The sequence below is a fragment of the Stegastes partitus genome, unplaced genomic scaffold, assembly GCF_000690725.1.
Source record: "Stegastes partitus isolate 25-593 unplaced genomic scaffold, Stegastes_partitus-1.0.2 Scaffold1008, whole genome shotgun sequence".
NCBI lineage: Eukaryota > Metazoa > Chordata > Actinopteri > Pomacentridae > Stegastes > Stegastes partitus.
This window is the reverse complement of record NW_007578739.1, coordinates 91,403-114,167: the sequence shown is the minus strand read 5'-3', so window position 1 is coordinate 114,167 and position 22,765 is coordinate 91,403. Positions and strand designations below refer to the sequence as shown.

Genomic DNA, 22,765 nt, shown 5'->3' with positions numbered 1-22,765 from the left:
AATAGGGTCATGGGGGGCTGGAGTCTATCCCAGCTGACTCAGGGTGAAGGCAGGTTCACCTGGACAGGTAACCAGTCTATCACAGGGCTACACTTAGAGACAGACAACCAAGCACACTCACATTCACACCTACGGACAATTTAGAATCACCAATTAATCTCAACATGTTTCTGGACTGTGTGGGAGGAAGCTGGAGAACCCGGAGAGAACCCACGCTGCACGGGGAGAACATGCAAACTCCACACAGAAAGATCCCAGGTGTACTCATCAAAAAGCGAACCAGGGATCTTGTAGCTGCGAGGCGACGGTGCTAACCACTGAGCTACCTTGCAGCCCACAAATCAATCAACCAATCAAAAATCAAAACCATCCTTTAGCGAGTTTTAAGGCAGCATCCTCACTGCTTCTGTCTCTTGAATTATTTTCAGAGTGAGCCCTGCCTTCCGCTTGTCTTCGACATTTAGCTTCATCTGCACCATCCAATGGCCACCAGTCCCAGCGCCGCCCAGCAGCCCAGCAGCATGGAGGAGCCCCAGCAGCCAGATCAGCCAATCAGCATGCAGCCAGACGGAGAGGCTGCTGCCTCAGCTGTGACCTCACAACCGACCAGTGCTGAGCAACAAACCCTGCCCTCGACGACGGACGCTCTAGAGAGCAAACAAACAGAGATGGACCACCTGACAGTGATCAGTGACGCCATGGAGACCAGTAAATACAACGCAAACAGAACAACTGCTCCGAGCAGATTCACATCTTCAGTAGATACTTGAGATTTTACCGACTTTTGAGGCCTCTGACATCAGTAGAACAGAATAACATAAGAGTATCTTTTGTCATTGTGCATTTACAATGAAATTGCAAACATATTCAAGTGCAAAACAGCAAAGAACAGCAAGTCAGAGGTATTTAGGTACATAAATAAAATAAATAAATAAAAGAAAATTTCTCCAAAACTAGCTAGAATTTAATGTGTGAAAAGTATGACAAGACAATGTACCAGTTTTTAAATATTTTGACATAATGTTGGTGCACTTATGTTCAAAGGGTTTAAAGTTATTTACAGGACAAAACTTGTGTTGTTTTCTATCATCCTCTACAGACAAATCCTGTGGAAATACCCAAATCAACAGTGTGAGTGAAACACAAGAGAATTGTGTATTTACTTACATGGATTTTGTTTTTTCGTCGTCCAGGTAACGGCGTTGCCCCGGTGATGGCTGACTCATCCCCCACAGTGGCCTCTGTGTCGCCCAAGCTCCATGCTAAGCCAGGCGGCCACGCTAATGGCCGGCCTCGCTTGGGCAGCCGGTCCGGCTCGTTGGCGGCGGGCTCACCAAGGCCCTCGCTCACCCGCCAGCCCAGTGCCATCACAGAGGCTGCTGTGGACGGATCCAAGCCGAGGGACTACCTGATCCTCGCCATCCTGTCCTGTTTCTGCCCACTGTGGCCCATCAACATCGTAGCGCTCACCTTCTCTGTGATGGTACGACACGAACACCAGTTAGCTCACAAGACCAAAAAACTGTTCATTCAAACATGTTAGCAAAAGCTGACAACAACACAACAAGCATCCCATTGAAACATTGTTTGTTTTTGCTCTGTTTTTGGTCTCCACCACCTGCTATTTAGCTAATTCAGCTGCAAAATCTTCTCAAGAACAACCAAACTGAACAAGTACCCCAAAACTTTGAAGTTAACTTTGACGCAAACCATCTTAACAGCACAAAAAAGTGGAAGCTGTTCTCGCATGAGTCCATGCTAGAAAAACTAGTTAGCGATCAAGCTAATGAGGTCGCTTAGCCTGGAGAGCAGCTGACTAGCATGTTAGCAGCTTGCTAGTCCTGTAATAGTTTTGTTTGAAACTGTGATGTAGTCTATAATATTAAAAAATATAGATTAATGCGGTGGTAAGTTTAGGTTAGTGTCACAACGACCCCAACGGTGTTAGATCTTTCCAATACATCGATGTTTTTCAACTTATTTTAGCTGATTGCTGATTCAATCATCATTTTTTTTCCCCAGACAACAAAGTCTGTTTCCATTGGTCGAATTTTATTTCACATTTGATTAAATCATCTTCTGCCTCTGTTTAGTCCCGAAACAGCCTGCAGCAAGGCAACATAGACGGAGCTCGCCGTTTGGGCCGCAACGCCATGGTGCTGTCCGTCGTCTCCATTTTAGGAGGAATCGCCATCATCGCCGCCGCCATCGCCCTCAACTGGGGATGTAAGTCACTCCTGACTTCAACCTACTTAAAGCTTATGTTATTATCATGTTGTTCTGTTAGTTTGGGTGTTTTAAATGCAAAACTACTGTCTTTATGTCTTTCCAGTGATATTAAAATCCTGATCAAAATCACCCGGCACGGACTTCACGACAACATCCCATCGACACGACACCGTTCTCGAAGCACTAATGTTCTCAAGCGCCTGCACCGGATGAAAACTAATAAAAATCTGTTCTTCGCTGTTGTTTCTTGCTGCACGACAAGCATGGTCTGCCTGACGCTCTACCTCCGACCAGCCAACCCGTCACCGATGCCTGATTTTGGGACAGGAAAGAAGGAACCGACCACTAGATCGTCTCATTCTGTGGTAGCAGCTTATCTCCTCCTCGGACTGCTTTCTCCCAGCGATGAACAAGCGTCGTCATGGAAATAAGCATCTGTCTCTATGGAAATGGGATTATTCTGATCTCTAAAGGAGCGTCCGAGCCACAGGAGCGAACTGGGAGGACGTAGTTTTTATGTTTTAATGCCAAAAAAAAGTAGAAACTTGGTCTCAGCTGAACTGAAACTGTGAGATGCTGCTGCTGCTGCTGCTGCTGCTGGAAGTTTATTGTGAAAGGAAGAGTTGTTGTTACTGTGAAGGAAGGAGGACAAAGATGGAAACAAAGTCACATCTCCATTCTGATACCTTCAACGTCGCATCCAGCATTTAGTTTGAAGCATGAAATCAGCTCCAGCAGCTGATTAAGTAACTACGAATATCCTGCGACTATAAAATCAATCACAGACACTAATTTGTCCCACTTTCATCGCAGACAGTCAACTAACCACAGTGTCCTACTGTTATTACAGACAGTAAACTCACCACAGACACTGCACTTTCCTACAGCTATTACAGACATTGAACTCACCACAAACAATCCACTTTTCCTACAGTTTTTACAGACGGTGAACTGACCACAGACACTCCACTCTCCTACAGTTATTACAGACAGTGAACTCACCACAGATTCAGCTCCTCTCTGACCACAGTGTTTTCCACCTAATGGACATTGACTGACAGGCAATTTCACTTTATTCTCTGTGATCCCTTGGCTTTCTATTCATTTGGGTGGTTAAGGTTTCACCGCACATCTCAACTCTGAGTGTTTGTGATCTCATGTTAGACGGATCAATTCTTCCCTCTGCAGCCTTTTTATTTAGACCTCCTGTTCCTCCACAGGCCTGCTTCTTTACAGTTTACACCAGGTAATGGCCACTTACCAAAAAGCGCAGCGACACTTTTATTACGTTCAGTGTTTGGTTTCTCCAACGACTCCAGAAAAGACCACCTTCATCTAGTCCTACACAAGTTTCTGGTTCAGAGTCAAACAAGACTGAAGATGTCCCACCTGCCACATGCTGTTTTTGCTGTTGGTGTGAAAGCAAAAAAATCAACATTGTGAAAACGTTAGGAAACAAAACTCATTTTCCAAATATTCAATACTTTGTTGGTGAGTAAGTTTCCACTCATGTTATCCACAAGTACATGTGGAGTCTGAACAGTCCGACTTTCTTCTTTCTTCTCCACGTCTGCAATCTACAAGTTACCATTTTCGAAAACAACCTACAGGCTGAGAATCATTTCAAGTTTCCTCAAAGATTGCATCCAGAACATTCTATACTGCAGAATGATCTGACGCAAAATTTGTCATTGGAGGTTGAACGGGCGGTTTGTTACCAATTTATTTTGTGCACGAGGGTGTCGAACCACCATCGACAGAACTTCAGAAAACAAAAGTAATTTCCAAATATTTAATTCGTTATAACTGGATTTCCATCCACCAGATGTAGTGATCATTCTTTGGGTAGAGTTAATGCCACAGATGTTCCCACAGTACTTTGAATATGTTATTTTAAATATCACGTCCAACACAACTGTGGATAAAAGCAGGTTCACAGCGGTGAGTCGACAACAAACGTTGGTACTTTTCTTGGTCGTTTACACCGTTAAACTACAAACCACCACGCTCAGGTTAATTAGTTTGCCTACATATTGCAGCCATGTGAGCATTACATTGTGTTCAGTTTGATTTTTGTGTACCTCCAGTGTGAACATGTTACATATCAAACCTGATTAAAACTACTGGGACACAACTTTACCATCTTGACCCTTATCAACCCCCTAAACACTGATGTAAAGGCTTTTGTCCAGTGAAAGCTCCTCTACAGCAAACAGAGCCCCAGACTTTCTGTTTTTATTGTATTTCCATTCTTGTTTGAGCACCAAATAGAGTGCAGTCACATCACAAAACATCGACTGATTCTGAGTTTAGTTTAACTCCAGCTCGATCAACGTTTACTGGCTGATTAACAGCTTAATTGTTTTACACAGAAAACGTCTCACAGCTTCCTCTTTTAGCCCGTTTGGCACTAATGGACACGTTGTGGACAGATGGTTTGCGGGGGAGCTTTGAGGAAATAAGCTGTTGTTGTGGAACTTAAATAAGCCCCTTCGTCTCCTATAATCCGTGCATGTTTACAATATTTATAACAGAATGCTTATAATAAGAATAAAACTCTAGCCTCATTTAGCGGGACAGCTAACTGAGCAGCACTTTGTAAATAAATAGTACGAAGGAGTAAAGACATTCCCTTCTTCTCTTTGCTTCCTCATGAAGACCTGCAATCAACTTGCCGCCAAAAATGTAATCTGGGTCTTTGTAGAGGGTATATATAAATCATCCTCGAATGGGAAAGTCTAACTTCGGTGCGTTCATGTGCTTCAAGTGAAAATATGGAAACAACATGGACGCTCCAAGAAGATGGGTTGGATTTAGTTGCTCGGGGGATTTAAACAGCAAGTCAGCAGTTGTTTCCAGAATTGGTGGGAAAACAAAAACTGAAAATTAAAAATCAGAAAAACAAGTTGATACGCAATTTGGGCTGATTACTGTGGCCAAAACGATTCTCCACAATATTTATAAGAAAAATTTAATTAAACCAAAAAAAAAAAAAAAGCTGATAGTTAAATGAATCCTCAACTTTGTTAAATGTTTGTTTTTTCCACAAATAATTTACACTCCAATACAAGTGCAGGGAAGTTGAGAGAATCTGTAACTCAACTGTATGTCGCTGATGCTGTATTATTTACAGTATTGTCATATATGCATAATTAACATCAGTATTTACATTTTTTAAATATCACGGCTTGCACCAATAATGAACTGTTTCTTACCACCAAGTAAACATTTACTTTCATCCACCGTATTTTGTTGTGTATGATGTTGGTAACAACCTAATCAAACTGTTTAGGTCCGTAACAATAACATGATTATCGTGGCCAAACGTACTCGCGATAACGATATTATTATGACATTTATTTTTTAAAAATTCAAAAAGATTTTATGCTAGTTCTAATCAAATTTAATTTTTAACTTTTTTGTTGTGCATTTTGTAGGGAGGTGTTGATTTACAGTTTCATACGTGCATTATTATAGAACGTGAATGTGCAACTTTTATTAAAAGCTTCTTAATACCACCCAAATTATGTCAACAATTCAGTACGTCAAAACATTCTGCAGACTTTCTGAATTGTTCCAAATATAGGATGGCAAATTTTTTCCCGTCTGGAACCAATTTTCGCAAATATTCTGACAGCACATAAATGCACTAAGAGTTTGACCAGAAGTTTCAAAGCATTTTTCACCAATCAGAGTGTAGAGGAGCGCTCAGGTGAGGTCAGGTGAGGTCAGGTGAGGTCAGGCTCAGAGGTGGGGAAGGAGGGGAGGAGTCTTGTGATGCTGCGTTTATGTCACTTGGGATGAATGTTGGCGTTCACGTCGTCCAAACATGGCGTCCATTAGATTGGGTACTTTCACTGATGCAAGGCGGCCATCTTTGTTTTCAGACAGGTATATGTTAACTAGCACGAAATTTGTTGTAGTGGAGCTTTTTACAGCCGTGTTGACGTGATGCTTGCAAATTGGGATTGCGAAAATTCCAATTTGACATGAACGCAGCATAAAGTTCACCTCCATCTATTTACCACCTACTCCTGTACTGTATGTAGCATGCCTGTTTACTAATCACATTATGCAAAGCAAAAAAAAAAAAAAAAAGAAAAGTAAAAAAAAGTTCCGGCTCGATGTCAGTACGAATGCTAGCTTTTCTGATTTTTGCTCTGGTCGTGGACTTGTACACGGTTTTGTATGGACTTTTGCTTGCGCTACCTCTCAGAGTTGCCTACAGTGTTTTTATCACATCCTTTGATGATTTGAACTGACTGTTAAATCTCTCGTGCTTCTGTTGCGTTTTCACTTTCAGACATTATAAATTATGATACTAACGTGCAGGGTTTTTGATTGTGAACACATTCACACAAATCTACACAGTCACTCTTCTGTATTTCAACTGGCACACATTGTGTAAATAGAAAAACCTCTGAAGTAAATATCTGAACGGAAAACTGCCAATAACAAGCTGTCTTACGCCGAGAAATGAGAAGTCCTGAGGAAAACTTTGGTACTGAGCATTTACAAAAGTTTAAAATTCAACGTTTACAGTATTTAAACAGTCAGCTTGTATTTTTAGACATATAGCAGGATTTTGAAATCCACAGTGAACAGAAACAGTGCCTTGTTTTTCAATGCGGTTTTCACAAGCTAATGCTAACGCAAAGTGGCAAGAACTAGCAAGCTGTGCTGTAATAGTGAATAAAAAATCCTGACACCAAACCAATTAAGAAATGATGTTTGATAACGTTTTAATTTTAACACCACAGCTGGAAAAATTGAGGTTAAATTTGACACTTTTTCAAGATTTTGAAAAAGTATGATTGTTACCGTCACTGTGACGTCAGCTTGAAGAATTTACGTGGACTGAAAGGAAATGAAGCAAATTATGTGTTAGTTTGAATGTGTTTGCCCTTTAAAATGTTAGATTAAATATGTTTTCGGTAGATCTTTTAAGAAGTCCAGACTACAGAAAGAAGTTCAGGATGTGTGTAACCTAGCGTAGCAAAAACAGTGGAAGTAGTACCTAACTGTTAGCTAGCTACCTAGCTCGCCACAAATCCTTCTCCCAACAAGACATAGCAAAAGATAATAATATACCAAAACTAGTTGGTGCATAATTCTTTAGATAAATTTTGAACATTCTATATTTTAGTTTGAAGACAATTAAAAAAAAAAAAAAAAAAAACACCTACACGAACAAGTTTGATATGTTTAGCCTAGCTGAGCACAAAACCTGAAGTAGGAGTGTTTGCAAGTTACCTAGCAAGCTAGAAGTCCACCTTTGTAAGAAAAATAACATGTTTATTAGAATTCAGATAAACCAAAAATGACTTCTCAACTGTGCAAAATGCTGCAGATGATTTAAGCAAAAATAGATATTAGTTTGACTTAAGTTGATATTTTGAAAAATCCTGAACAAAGTCGGGTTTAGCATAGCTTACCACAAAGACTCAAACTAGAAGATAGCTAATTAGCCAACTAGAAAGGAAATAGTGACTTTAGCATTTAAATTTTAATCGAATTCTCAAACCACATGTATTTGACGACCCTGTATACCAAAAACAGCTTTAGGTTAAACATTGCATAGCACGGAATACATTAAAAGTATAGGGGAACTGTTAGTAGCTAGGCTAAAAATCCACCTATGTCGCAAGAGATAGCAAAAAATACAACAGTAAATTAGCTTGTTAGTTTAGACAGCAAAGAATAACATGGTGAATCACTGTTTAGTTTATCGTTACATTTCACAAAGCCTCAAAATGAAACGCATGGAGCCCATCATGTGTTCAGCAGATAGATGAACACTGCAATACCAAAAACTTCTTAGAATCCTCAAATCTAAATGAGATTTTATGCAATTAAGTAAATTTTGGACCAAGTTAGCTGCGTCAGTAATAACCTTAAAATCCTATAGATAGATTTAATGTCAGTTTGTTTGATGCTGTGTTCTGTAAATTCAAGCTGACAGTTTGTTGAATTAATTGAGTGTTAATTAAAGGGCAGAAAATCAGGTTTTTTATTTTTCCCAGTTGTCGTCTGTAAAAATGGGAACAATATTGGAGACAGTTGAAGTGCACTGAAGAATAAACGGTTTTCATTGACAAACACTGAAAAACTTCCACAGAACATCTCATTTCCGACACGGTTTCCTGTACAGGCTGCATAGCTGCTGCATTGAATTCATTCGATGTTCACTTCAACACCTTCAGTTGTCGGTTTTTCTGCTTTTCTTTCTCATTTCTGTTTCTTTTTGTAAAAGCTCTTTTGACACCTGACCTTTGTATTTTTATAAATTCTATTCTCATTCTCCAGATCCTTTTGTATATTCATGGTAACTTCCTGTTTGTAACGCTCAGTATAACCTGCTTCCTGCCTGCTTTTTTTAAAACAGCGAGTTCTGGGGGACGTTTGTTAGCATGTCGGTCGACTTCATTAAGTCCTCTCTTAGTATTGATCGCTGTCTCCTGACACCGGACTCTTTGCATGCCTTAAATTGACTGCTGAATGACTATGGGTGTACACAATACATTTATCAAAGACACTGTTTATCTTGACTACTGATGTTGAGTATTTGATCATGTTTGAAGGGAATAAATCTGTTAAATACGAATTTCTCTCAGTCTGACACTTCATGGATCCACCGCAGATGTTGTTACTGAAAGACTATAGAAAATGTGACTCACCACAACTTGTTCATGTGACTAAACACTGACAGTCAGTGTAGTGTAGTGTAATATACATATCTGTAAACTTCCTTAGAAGTTTCTAAAAACATTTCTTACCGTTCACTGAGTTCTTATTTTAACTCATTTCCTGGAACTTGGAGCTTTTCAAAGCTGAAACTTAAGATTTCCTTGAAATGTTTGATCCTGGATTACTAGAAAGTTTGCATAAAAATCTATTTTATTGTTGTTTTGCTCACAGCTGTGTCATGAATACATGTATTTAGTCCTCTTTGTAACCTCAGGACCACAGACTGTATAAAAGATGGACGTAGCTTCCGTGACGTCACCTGTTGGTTTCTGCACTGAGAAAATGAAGCCAGGGTTTTGCTACTTCCTGGTTGACATCTTGGATTTTTGGAGCCAGTGACGCAAAAATCGTCGGAGGGGGGCGGAGCCATAGGAGCAGCGATTGGTCAGACGGATTGAGAGGCGGGCCCTCTCTGCCCCGCCCACATTTACCGCCTTCTGCTCGCTTCGTCTGTATGGTCGCTGCCGACTGTCAATCAAACCAGCCACGCCCCTTGCTCCGCAAAATGTTGATGATTTTTAAAAAATTCAGTATTGATTTATTTTCAGATTGGCCACCTGATCTCTGGATTTGACTATGAAAACTAATTTTAAAATAATCCTGAGCTGTAGGAATGCGCTATTTCGTGATCTATGATCACTTCTTTTCCAATTCATGTCTATGGGTTCCAGGGCTTTTTGGAGCCAGCAGCTAGCGGACGTAGTGATATTGCAGGTTTTTGACACTTGCGGGTTGGCTTCATTTTTCAGGGACAGTTGCTACGTCCATCTTTTATACAGTCTATGCTCAGGACGACATCTCAACCTGTATTCATTCCGATATGTTTTTATCTGACAATGAGCAAAAACTATCTTATAAAATACCTGAAGTATAAAATTTTATCTCATAATTTAGACTTTTGAGTCCAACCTTTTAAAACCATATATCATCGTTTCATTTGATCATGGATTTGTTTTTGTTTTGATTTTGTTTTTGAAATCACATTTAATTTAATTTAGTCTAATTTTTGCTGACTAAGCCAGCTACTCGCTCTTATGAAATCAAATGTGGTTTATCCAGGATTTGGTTTTTTTTTTGTCATAATTTCACATATTTATCTCATGTTTACCTCGTAAGTCCGTTTTTTGACTCTTCTGTCAATGTAGACTTTTCCTTTTCATAATTTTGAATGTTTCTCATAATGTTGTTTGACTTAGTAAATCAAAGCTTCGACTGTTAATCTGGTCATTTTGACCAAATGCTACATTTTCATAACCATAATGACGACAGACGTTTATGTTACCAGCAGGATTAGCCTTTATAATAATAAGATCAGAATATTTAAAAAAAAAAAAAAAAAAAAAAAGTAAAATGTAGTTTTATCAGTAGCTGTTTACTGTTATTGAACAGATTGTCTCTTTTTTGTTAAACTGACGATAATCACTTAATCATTTAATAACATAATAATTTAGATAATAGTTATATAAAAGCAAAAACAGGGCAAAACAGTACGCAATGTCCACATTAAATATCAGAATTTTTACAGCCGTCACAACGGGCTGCAAGGTGGCTCAGTGGTTAGCTCTGTCGCCTCACAGCAGCAAGATCCCGGTTAGGATGCCTGGGATCTGTCTGGGTCTGACTACATGTTCTCCAAACTGGATTAAATGATTCTGTGAAGAGTACATTTCAACAAAGAACTGTAGAAAATAAAATGATTAGTTACACACAGTAGCTACAGCTTGAACACTATTTTTTAATGTATTTTTTTGAAGTGCAGTAAAAATGGTCATTTGCATCAATAGCAGTGAGTCATCAGTATAATATGCACGAGTCAGTTTTGCTTCCTGAGCATCTTGATTGAAAACCGGACAAAGTGTGTTTGTGGGTGTTTGAGAGTTTAACAGTAGAACAGAAGTTGCTTCGAAACACTTTCTTAAACATTTTCCACTTTTACTTTTTACTTTATTATGAGAGGAAGATGTTCAGGGACGGAGAAAAGAGGAGGCGTTCATCTCTTGCAACCTGTTTCTAGGGCGAGGGAGACGGTTGTCACGGCAACTGTTAGCAAGGGAGTGCGATGTTGGGATGGAGGGGGGAGGAAGAGACAGAGAGAGAGAGAGAGAGAGAGAGAGTGTTAATAAAAGATCTCTCTCTCTCTCTCTCTCTGCAAGCTGAGCTTCATTTGAATTTTAGATTCTCATAAATTATTAAGGGAGTCCGCCACGGAGGCTACAAGAGACGAAGATGAAGAGGAGGAAGAAAGGATGCTACAAAAACAAAAGGGAAGCAAAGTGAAAAGTGTGAAATGTGTGTGGGAGTGAACAGTGGAGGCTGGACAGAGACGAATGGAGGCGTCTCTGGGTGTCTGCAGGAAGAAAAAAGGTGGAAAAGTAATCGGAGTACAAAGGGGGAGGTGGTGTGTCATAATGCAGCTGAGGGGGAGGAGGGGGAGGAGGAGGAGGGGGAGGAGGGGGGAGGCCAGATACAAGATGAAGACAATAAGAAGAGAGAGAAGCTAAGTGACTGGAAACAGCCAGGGAGGCTGTTCATTTCCAGGAATGTTATTTTGATTGTAAAGAAAAGATGAGCTGAGCTGATCTCACAGATCTGGATCAAGGCTGTTTTTAAACTGATGGGCATCAAACCTGCGTCTGAGTCTTTCTTTACTGCTTTTGTAAAGGGAGAGCACCATTTGTGGCAGGACGCAAGGGATGCTAACTTTGAAAAGCTTCTGAATCAATAATTGCCAGAGTCATCTAAGAAAAAAACGGTTGTGTTTAGTGTCCAGGATTGTGCCACTTGGATGTTAGAATTCTGGTTTCTTCTCAAACACATGAGTTCTTGGCGGATGTCTTTAAGCGTCTACGTCCACTGTTACACTGGTTCTATAAAGGCAGAGCACTGTTTGTGGCAGGATGATAGCTTAAAAACTTTCTTAATCAATCATCACAAACAAACCTAGAACATCTGATTCAGTGGACACGTCTTTATGTCACTACAATATAAGAATCCTACGTTCGGTTGTTTGTTCTTGTCCCACAGTTTTGACACAAAAAGCCTAAACTTCAACGTACTATGTCAGAAATGAACATATCTAGTGGATAATATTGCTTTTTATTTGATCATTTAGACTTTTTTTATGTCACAGTTTACACATTTTCTCTTAATTTTACTCTATATCTGTAGTTTCCGTCTCGCCTTCTTCACTCACAGCAGCTCCTTGTACAAACTCTCAGAGAAACAGACAGAACGTTAAATAATTTACAGGTAAAAATGGATGTGCAGCTGCAGAACACGGGGAACAGAGCAGCTGTGTGTTCTGAATGTAATTACAGTCCACACCGTTCTCCGGATCAAGTTACGACAGCTCAGCAAAATCCAGCGGCACAAAAAAAGTCACACTTTTATTGGTAGTTGATTTCCAAAGAAGCTTCTTTGTTGAAGCTAATGGAAGGTGCCCTGTTTTCCCTTGAGGTGAGTCACACCTGTTAGGCGTCTCCTTCCATAAACTAAGACTTTACATGAGTCAGAGAGATTTACAGAGACTTACATAAACCTCAGAGGAGGAACGAACTAACTGGGCGGTCACAGAGAAGTATTTCCAAACTAAAGCCACAAGCGGCATTGGTCAGGTCCTCGCTTCTCGCTGGAGTGCGACTGAGCCAGTCGGTGTACATATGTATTCAACGCGCTCTGGCTGTGACTCGGAGCACACGGGTAAAGTTTCAGGCCGATCGGAGCACGTACAGGCCAGTTACACATCACCTCCCATTGGATGGCGTTTTATGGCGTTTTGGCGAAATTGTACGGTCCGCCATTTCCACACCGTCAGACTTTTGCGGAGCATTTTGATAACTTTTAATCACCACGTGGTGTAGTTTGTGCTGGCCAAGTTTCAGGTGTGTACGACTTACCCCCTAGGAGGAGGCAGATTTTGAAAATGGCCAAAAATGGCAGGTTTTTTTTTGGCAGAAAGCTGCCATTTTTTTTCAAAATGGCCGACTTCCTGTTGAGTTTCGGGTACATGTTCTTGAGGCTTTTTTGTGCATATCGAGTTGTTACATATGTGTGCCGAATTTCGTGGCTGAAAGTGTGTTCGGGGGCCCATTTTTTGTAATTTTGTAGGGGGCGCTGTTGAGCCATTTTGCTATTGAGGTGTGTGTTTCCCCCTAATTAGAAAATCTTTCGCCAGGTCTGACGTATGTGGCGAGATTGGTGCGTGTGTGAGTATGTTTAGTGCCTCAGAAACGCGTTGCTTTTGATGGAACAACAATAAATAGTCGAGCAGTTCCAATACAGTCTTTGTAGCCTTTTGGATGCTCGGACCCAAATAATAATAATAATAATAATAATAATGATCCACATCATGTTACTAGCTGACAAACATAAATGGCTCCTACACACCAAATTGTTCCAGTGATTAAATGTAACGGCGACCATTCAATCTAAACACAGCAAATATGAAACATACCTTCAGAAATGGATTCTTCACCATCAGGAGACTGTAGTTTAATGTTCTTCTCTCAGTTCTGATGCTGCACCTTAACTATCAATGTGCCATCTGCAACACAAGTCTGTAGAGAAGGGACAACAGAACACTAATTAGATCAATTAAATGAAATGAGAACTACATGTTTGTCTTTTCATAGAATTAATGACACTCACAACACTCCAAAGCTCTTCGATCAAACCAGACGTTCTGGAAGTGAAGCTGGTCCGTATGCAGATGTTCTGGTGCTGCCTGGCCGGTCTGGAACTTTGCATGCTGCTCTTCACACTTCTCATGATGACTGGAATATTAAATATACAATAAATATAATAATGTACGTCTCAGGACTGGGAGCCAGTGGTGTTGCTGACGTATCCCCGCTCACCATCGTCCTCAGGAAGCCATTCCACACATTCTCCATCCTGTGGAGGTCGTCTGCTGACAACCTGTGAGTCTGGACTCCGTATTGTAAACGCAATCTCACGCACATGACGATCATTTTTGTAAATTCTTGTCTATTAAATTGACCATGATGTACTGACGATCACAATAAAACTTCCCCGTGGATAAAATACTTCTTAGAGACACTTCAGAACAAAACTTGATGTTTCCAAACCTTTTAACCCCCAAAATAACTGAAATGTGTGACCTTTACCCTTTTTAAGGATAAATTAAATCACTGTTTTCAATTTGTGCAGCAGGTATAACTAAAAATCCTGTTTCTAGTTGTTTTTAATCACTATTTGATTCATAGATAACATCTCACATCCACCATTCGTATTGTTGGACCCCTCGCCGTCTTGATGCCTGAACATAGAATTAAACATTCATCTTGTCTGCTGCTCGTTGACAAATGTGAATTATTTATCCTGAACCAGCTGAGAACTCTGAAATAACCATTTCTGAATAAAACCTGAGCGTTTTATTCATGAGCTCGGTGGATCTGTATGTTTGGCTGCAGTCGGATCTAGACGGAAACAACACTGAACGTTTCAAATATTCATGTGTCTCTGGGTTTAAAACATGTTCCTGCTTTCCTCTCCTTAAGCCTTCGTCCCACCGAAGGAGGAGGAAGTTCTGTCAAAAGTAGAGTTTGAATTCTTGGCTTGTGGTCAGAAATGGAAAAGTGTTTGATTTGTGTGTTTTGTTGATTTCACAGTGACCTCAGATCAACAAAATCTAATCGGCTCACATTTGAACAGATTCCCTTCACATGTTTAACAGACGTCACAATAATGAACGGAACAACCTGAAGACTTAAACATGTGGCTACAGCTGTCATAGAGGCAAAAGAAACCTAAACTCTGCTTACCTCAGTTGAAGTCAAAATGTTGACCAACTACTGCAGCATTCTGGGATTTCATATCTGTCAGTGTTTTACATCAACATGAGCCGAGAGGCTGCATGAAGATGAAGTTCATCCTCTAGAAGTAGAAGCTTAAAGGTCGACTGAAGCTTGTGCTGATCACGTGGACAAAGAAAAGACCTTCTGGAGAAAACTGAGCTGTTTGGCCACAATGACCAGAAATATGTTTGAACTAGAGAAGGTGAGGCCTTCAACCCAAAGAACACCAAACCTACCATCAAGCATGGTGGTGGCAGTATTATGCTCTGGGGCTGTTGTGCTGCCAGTGGAACTGGTTCTTTACACAAAGTAAATGAAGGAGGAGGATTATCTCCACATTGTTCTAGAAAACCTAAAATCATCAGCCAGAAGGTTGGATCTTGGACACAGCTGGTTGTTTCAACAAGACCTCAAACACACATCAGAAGTGGTAAAGACATGGTTCAATCAGGCTGGAATGAAGGTAACCAGGAAAGTAAAACAAGTTCATAAATTAAACTGTGTTAGAGTTTAACTGTGAGTGTCTTTTTTTTTTTTTTTAAATGCAGAAGAAATGAAACTTTACTTCTGCTACTGTTGATACAGTCTTTCATTCCAGGACAAGTCTGAACCTGAAACCAGCCTCAGCTTCACCACTGATCGCTGCATGTTCAAACGAAACTCAGCCGCAGCAGCTTCCATAAATCAAACTGCAACCGAGAGTTCAGGAAAACATAAACCGGCTGTTAGTTTGGATTTTACCTGCTTGGCCTGATGAGTTAAAAGTTTGGTTTTAACGCAGATAGAACGATGAGTTTCTGCTCTGCTGCAAAATCTCAGCATGTTTTCATCTGGATTTCCATTTTCAGCTTCGTTTCACCAGGTGAGTCGCTGTTCTGAGTCAGTTTTACACAAATATGTGACACTACAATGTACTTTTGGTGGTCGAAACTTGCTGTGTGTCTGTTAAATTCAGAGGTGGTTGTTTCTTTATGTCATTGACACTAAATCTGGTTAAAAATGGCTTCAGCAGTTAAGGCAAGAAGAAACTCATCAAACTTGCAAAACACAAAAGTAAAACAAGTCAATAAGTTAAGCCGATTTAACTTCATATCTGGAGTTTATTGAGCTTGTTTTCTAATTTTACTCTAGTTTTACACTTTTGCCACTCATAAGATGGCTTTTCATCAACCACAGTGCAGTTAACTCACATTTTAAAGCAGAATTTGTGTTTCTAAGCTGCAAAAATTTGAAATGGTTTGAAGTGTGTGTGGATTTAGTGAGGGGTTTCTCTATATGTGTTAAATTATTTATGATATTTTACTTGGGCTGCAAGGTGGCGCAGTTGGTAGCACTGTTGCCTTGCAGCAAGAAGGTTGCCGGTTCGCGTCCCGGTGGGGGCACCGGAATCTTTCTGCGTGGAGTTTGCATGTGGGTTCTCTCCGGGTTCTCCGGCTTCCTCCCACACAGTCCAAAAACATGTTGAGGTTAATTGGTGATTCTAAATTGTCCGTAGGTGTGAATGTGAGTGTGCTTGGTTGTCTGTCTCTAAGTGTAGCCCTGCGATGGACTGGCGACCTGTCCAGGGTGTCCCCTGCCTTCGCCCTAAGTCGGCTGGGATAGACTCCAGCCCCCCCGCGGCCCTAGTGAGGATTAAGCGGTGTATAGATGGATGGATATTTTACTTTCATTTCATAGTTTATAGCCGCTTAGTGACATTTATAAGGAGCAGCATGTAAAGGTTAAAAACTGAAGGACCTAAAATTGAACCCTGAGGAACACCATGGTTCATTTTATAGCTTCACAGTTAAAGTAAAATATAAAACAGTCATGCAGTAAGGGTGCCAGAAAAGATATATTCCAAAAACAGAGAAACAATGTAACATTCAAAGACTTTAGAAACGGCAAATATCTGTCAAATAATTAGATTTCTTTGCAGATTGCCACATGACTAAAAATGCTGATTATAAGAGTAAAATGTGACATAAACCAGATGAGCAATGAAAAGACCTTTCAGTTAAAGCTGTTATTTCCGTCTTCAGTAATCCGTCCAGATGTGGAGCTGCAGACCACGTTGCCGCTGACGACAAACTGTGGAGAAAACGTGACTCTGAACTGCGATGTCAAATCATCAAGTCCGCTGGATATGAAACTACTGTCCTGGGTGGCTGCAAATAAAACCTGTAAATATGAAAACCCAGAGCTCGGCTGTGAAAGGACGACGACGGACTCGAACCACCGACTCACTCTGAGACTCGCCAACATCAGGCCCATCGACGCGGGAAGCTACCTCTGCAAACTGCGCAGTAACATGGGAGTAAAAGCCCAAACCACCAACGTGACAGTGAGAGGTGAGTTTAGGGTGTCACACCAAGAAAAATCATTAAAGATCTGAAAAAAACTGAAAATCTGGCATCAAGAAAGTGAGAAAAAATGTGTTAAAAGTTTATATAATACTGTGAAATTCTAAAATATTTCATTTTCCATTTGTTTTTTATAGGTGTAATATTTCATTTTCATGTATTTTTGTATTTTAATATCTAATCTTTTATAATATAAACGTGTATGTTACATTATATGCATTATAATTTATTCAAAGTAGTATAAATGGCCACTTCAGAATCATTGTCAGTATTGTTTTTGTTTTCTAGTGTTACTTTAGCTCACTTTTGTTTTCTGAGGATTATCTGGCAGAAGATTTTCCTTCAGGATTAATGAATTCGGGCTTATCTGATCCTGACAGAGTGTTCTGGACGTCTTGCTTCCTCGATGAACCAGTCCCACGCCTGGTGCTCCTTCAGCGGGTTTTATCCTGGCGGTTCGGTTCACTGGTTCCAGGAAGACGCCAACCTGACAGATTCTGCCACCACAGAAGAAGACAAGGACCAACATGGATTCTACAACATTCAGAGTGAGATAGACGTGCAGAAAGTGAACCTGAGTCGGCCTTTAAACTGTTCGCTGTGGATTCCTTCTCTGGGAAAATATGCGTCCGAACCGCAGCTGGTTCATTCTGCAGGAGGTTCGGTTCGACTGCAGCGGTTCTGTGCGCTGGCCGGAATCATCCTGGTCAAGTTTGTGCTGTAAAGAAAGTTCACATCTGGATCTGAGGAGACAAAAGTGTGCAAATGCTTTAATGTGCACCAAGAATCCACAGTATTACAGTAAAGTCAGCCTCACATGAAGCAGCTTGTAGCTTTGCACATATGACACCACACAGACCCCTATGAACACCCGTTTGTTTGAGCCCACATCAACGTTACACCAACGTTTTGAGGCGTCTAACATCAGGATTTGTGTGTCGAGTGCAGCAAGACAAGGTTCCACTTTTTAGATATTTTGATTTTAAACCCGAATTACTCCAAAGTGATTTAAATTTGTCACAAAAATCAAACTAATGAATAACAATTAGCTGTTGAAAATGGAAAAAAGTCCCTAAAAAGTTCCTGTAAGTTCATATTTATGGATGTTTTCTTGTTTCCTACTAATAAGACAGTCTTTGGTTCCACCAACGTTTGAGGCCTCCAGCATCAGTAGAATCTGACAAGTTTGACAAGACGAAGTCCCACTTTTTAGATATTTTGACAATTTTTTTGTGGACTCAAACAAAACTGGTGTTCATAAGCATCTGTACGTTATTACACGTACAAAGTTACGTGCTGCTTCCACGTTGAACTTTATGATGAAATTTAAAGACATACGAAGCTGATATTTGTTTTACTGAATGTTCTATAAAAAATGTTTGTAAAGTCTTAAGCTCTGATGTGTTGCCTAAAGCCGACGTGTCACTTAACTGTCAAATAAAATTTTATTTTAAATAATTTTCTGTCTGTAGATAAATTTGTTGTAGATTACATGTTCAGGCAAAAACCTGAAGAAAATCAGTTTCCTTTATAAACTCAAATTTGCTGATTTACATAATTTAAGTTGCAAACATGGTTGTTTTGATGCTCCACATAATCTTGCATCAACTTAAATTCTAGATTCAAGTCGAGGTAACTTCATGAAATCAGCTTTAAAACTTCATTTTTTAACTACACAGGTAATTTTGGAACAATTCAATTTGTTCTTTTTGAATTCCTTTTAAATAACCAGAATTTTTTTTATTTGTTTTTAACAGTAGAAACTCGCTACAGTCGTTAAATTAAGTGGCTGGAAATTAAACTTAACTTTGACTGAAGATGAAAATCGAATTCCACAAACTGTTGGTTTAACATACTTTCATTAAAAGTTGTCAGAAATCAAATGAGATCGATGCAAACTGTTGTTTTTTTTCTTGTCAAAAATCCCAAAATAGACACAAAACAAAAACAAGACACCACAAAATAACAGAAAGGAGACGAAGGAAATCACAAACAGAAGACAAAACTGCCCCAAAGAGACATAAAGTGTTTATAAAAAGTTTAAGTGAAGCCTGTGACAACTTCATTTTTAGTTTCAGCGTCTGTGATTTCCTGATAAACTCGACGGCGCCTCGGACTGACGGACGGCTCAGAAAAGATAAAGAGAAGCTCAGATCAGAGGAGACACAGAATTACAGTCAACCTTGAAGGATTTCATTAGTCTGCCTTCATTCAATTATCTGATCGATTGATTGAGTTAAACAGGATCCTCAGCTGCTGCTGCAGTCGGACGTCCTGATGTCCTGAGATACCAGCTGCACAACTTGTACATGAAAAAAACAAAAAGCAGTGTGTAGATAATTACTGAAAGCTCATTCCACCTCCAATCATTTCCCAAAGAGATTTCTCCTGAACATCTCTGATTTGCCTGAAACCTTTACAGCATAAAGTATGAATATTTATTATAAACAAACTGATTTGATTTCAGCTTCAAATATAAAATCAATTCAAATTAAAGACAAAATGAAGTTTTCACAGTTATTTCTCGTCGTGTTGTTGATTCAGGAGTTGCAACATTGGACAAGTAGATCAAATAATCTGTGAAAATGTTCAAATAAATTAAAACTAAAAGCCACAGTGAAAAGTTCCGTCTTTGAGCACATTCACAAAAAAAAAGTCAACTAGTCATATTCGAAGCACTAAAAATGAACTTGAGCAAATATGACAAGTTGTACCACAAAGACTGAAGCATCGGTAGATCGTCTGATCCAAGCAGAACAGATCTGGAGTTTTAAAATAGTTCAAATCGACCAAGTGTTCCACATTAAAGGGATTCTACATGTTTAGTTTTGTGTGATTGTCACACGCAGCCACATGTCAATGAGAAAAGTTGACTTCTGGAGTAGAATCTTTCTGTTAATGTGCTCAAAGATGGAACTTTTTAGAACGGCTTCACTGTTTTGTTTTTTTTATATTTCAACTATCACAGATTATTTGTTCCACTTGTCCAATACTACAGATTCTGAATCAATGACATGATGAGAAAAAAACGGTGAAAGTGTCAAGTTTTTATCTTTAACAGTTTCTGAGATGTTGTTGTTCAAACAGCCTCAAATTTCAATGTGAGAAAAAAAAAAACAACCTGCTGACAGTGAGTTGATTTTCAGCTCCTGCTTCTAAAAAAATGCATCTCAAAGTATTTTTTTTACATATCAAGTGAAAATTTTACCCGATACTATTTTAAAATATCCAGAGTTTATGGCATAAAAAAAAAAATCAAGATAATTAATCAAGAGTTCTTTTAAACTGTCCTCACGCTTGATGTTTGACATTTTCACATCGTGTTCTGTCGGCTTTCAACAGTGTCTGAAAAGCGCATGAACGCTGGTGTGGAGCTTTTTAAACAGTAACGTCCACATCTGGCTGGTTTGCAGATGTGTGAGCTCCATCTGGTGGACGGATGCACAGTTTGCATCCAGAGGTTTGAAGGCAGCAGCGGCTCAGGATCGTCACCTGCTGACCCGCTAATTGATCATTTTTAGTTTTCCTTTATTTAACCAGGTGGGTTAATTGAGAACAAATTCTCATTTACAGAACAGAGAATACAATAAAAGGAATACATCTGTAAAAAAAACAAAAACAATACACAAACAAAAAGATACACTAAAAGCAGGACTCAGTAAATAGTTCCTTCACCATACGTTTTTAAAGATGATAAAGGCATAAAGAATTTGAGTGTTTTCTGGTTCCAGTCGAGAGCTGCAGAGAACTGAACTGAACAGTGCGGGCTTTGGGGATGAGGAGGTGGATGATGTGACGGGTGATGAGCAGTGAACGTAGGTATGCCGGAGTTTGACCTGTAATAGTTTTATAAATGAACAAACACCAATGGGTTTGTGAAGAGAGGGCCAGTTAACCAGGCTGGACAGAGTGGCCGTGTGGTAGATAGTGTCCAGTTTATGGAGGAGGGATTTGGATGTGGATCTATAAAGTATGTCGCCGTAGTCACACATCAGAAGCACCGTCATGTTGACCAGGAGGTGTTTGGCGGATCGTGTAAATGAGGATTTGTTACGACACAGAAAACCAATTCTGTTTTTGACTTTGGCGAGCAGAGAGTTGATTTCAACAGAGAGGCAGAGCCAGAGACCTAAACGTTTATGGATTATAGATCCATCCAAGGAGATGATGTTAATTGGGGACTGGATCTGTGGGAGGTTTGGATTCAATTCTTATATAAAGGCTTAGTGTTTAGATTATTGGCTCCTTCTCTCTATAGGAAATAAAAACTAGTTCAAATTGTCCCTGACATGTCAGACAAAATAACTCTCAAACCCCTGAACCACAGCTCCATGTTTACAGTCCACAAATGTCCACAGAAGGTTCTGCAACGTTCTGCTAATGTTTTTAGCAGGAAGTTGTCTTTTAGTTTCCTTAAAGGTAGAAAAACTAAGTAAATAATTTGAATTCAGCCGCCTTTCTTATCATTTTACCTGCTTCAGCCTGTTCATCAGCTGATTATTTTTATGTTCTGTGTCTCATTTTTCACTGCAATAGAAAATCCTGCACCTCTGTGGAAACCAGACTACTGAGAAGAAGGACAGAGAACTCAAGACACAGTTAGAATAACAAAAACCATAAGAAAATATATATGTTTTGATTATTCTTGACAAAAATACTTTCTCTACAGATGTAATAAAGTCCAGTTATATTTAAAGACCAAAATCCAGCTGAAGGTATAAAAACACAAACCTGGTGAGCACATGGAGCAGATCAGGCCGGTAACAGACAGCTGAAGACCAGACAGGTGTTCAAGGAGGCAAACCAAACAGAACAAACTGACCAAAGACAGAGAACTGATCAGACACAGGTGGAACTCAGAGGGGCAATCAAACAAGGAGGGAAAACATACGAAGGAAGGAAGTAAAAAGACACAAGAGAAGCTAACTTCAAAATAAAACAGGAAACAGAAAAGGACCGCGGTAGATAAACACAGACGGAGACACCAACAAAGGAGGTAAAGAAGAAGAAGAAACACACAAAGAGGGTACTGAGACCTCCACAAAAAATAACAAGAACATCTCTGACTCCAGTATTTGTTGCAGGCGACCTGTCCAGGGTGTCTCCTGTCAGCTGGGATAGAGTCCAGCCCCCCATGACCCTAGTGAGGATTAAGTGGTGTATAGATGATGGATGGATGGATGGAAGTCGGCTCTCCCTTACTTTAGTGTCGTTTTGGTTGTTTTTTTTAGTAGAGCTCACTCTTTTTTCAAGTTAATCAGTCCCTTTGTTTTAACCCCATATTTATTGTAAATAAATCATTATTTGTCCGGTAAAGCTGCTGTGGTGTGGCTGTCAGGTGCCCCTAGACTGGGCGTAACACAGTGTAAATGTAGATGTAAAGTCTCAGTGAGGTTGACGTAAAACACTAGAAATCCTGGATGAACTCCTTTGAGCTCATATGGGTTCCTGTTCAAGGTGTATCCTGCCTTCACCCTGAGTCAGCTGGGATCAGCTCCAACTGCTACTTCCTTAGTCCCAGTACAGTCTGGTCTTGGTCTCGGTCCACTCTGGTCTTTATTGTGCCTTGAGTGTCAGTTTTATTCATTTTGACTTTAACACTACAGTGAATGAAGCACAGAGGCAGCTGAG

General features: G+C 39.9%; 2 protein-coding genes across 2 annotated transcripts; both read left to right on the top strand.

The window, feature by feature from the left end:
* Positions 1 to 482: 482 nt before the first annotated feature.
* Positions 483 to 4,321, top strand: LOC103367048 (tumor suppressor candidate 5 homolog). Its single transcript, XM_008294956.1, has 4 exons — positions 483 to 708; positions 1,194 to 1,483; positions 2,094 to 2,226; positions 4,317 to 4,321. The coding sequence occupies exons 1-4, from the start codon at positions 483 to 485 to the stop codon at positions 4,319 to 4,321; spliced, it is 654 nt and encodes a 217-aa protein (XP_008293178.1).
* Positions 4,322 to 15,477: 11,156 nt separating this feature from the next.
* On the top strand, positions 15,478 to 18,592 carry LOC103367041 (uncharacterized). The gene is made up of 3 exons (XM_008294940.1): positions 15,478 to 15,654; positions 16,814 to 17,122; positions 17,515 to 18,592. The coding sequence occupies exons 1-3, from the start codon at positions 15,582 to 15,584 to the stop codon at positions 17,856 to 17,858; spliced, it is 726 nt and encodes a 241-aa protein (XP_008293162.1). The 5' UTR covers positions 15,478 to 15,581; the 3' UTR covers positions 17,859 to 18,592.
* The last annotated feature ends 4,173 nt before the right edge of the window (positions 18,593 to 22,765 follow it).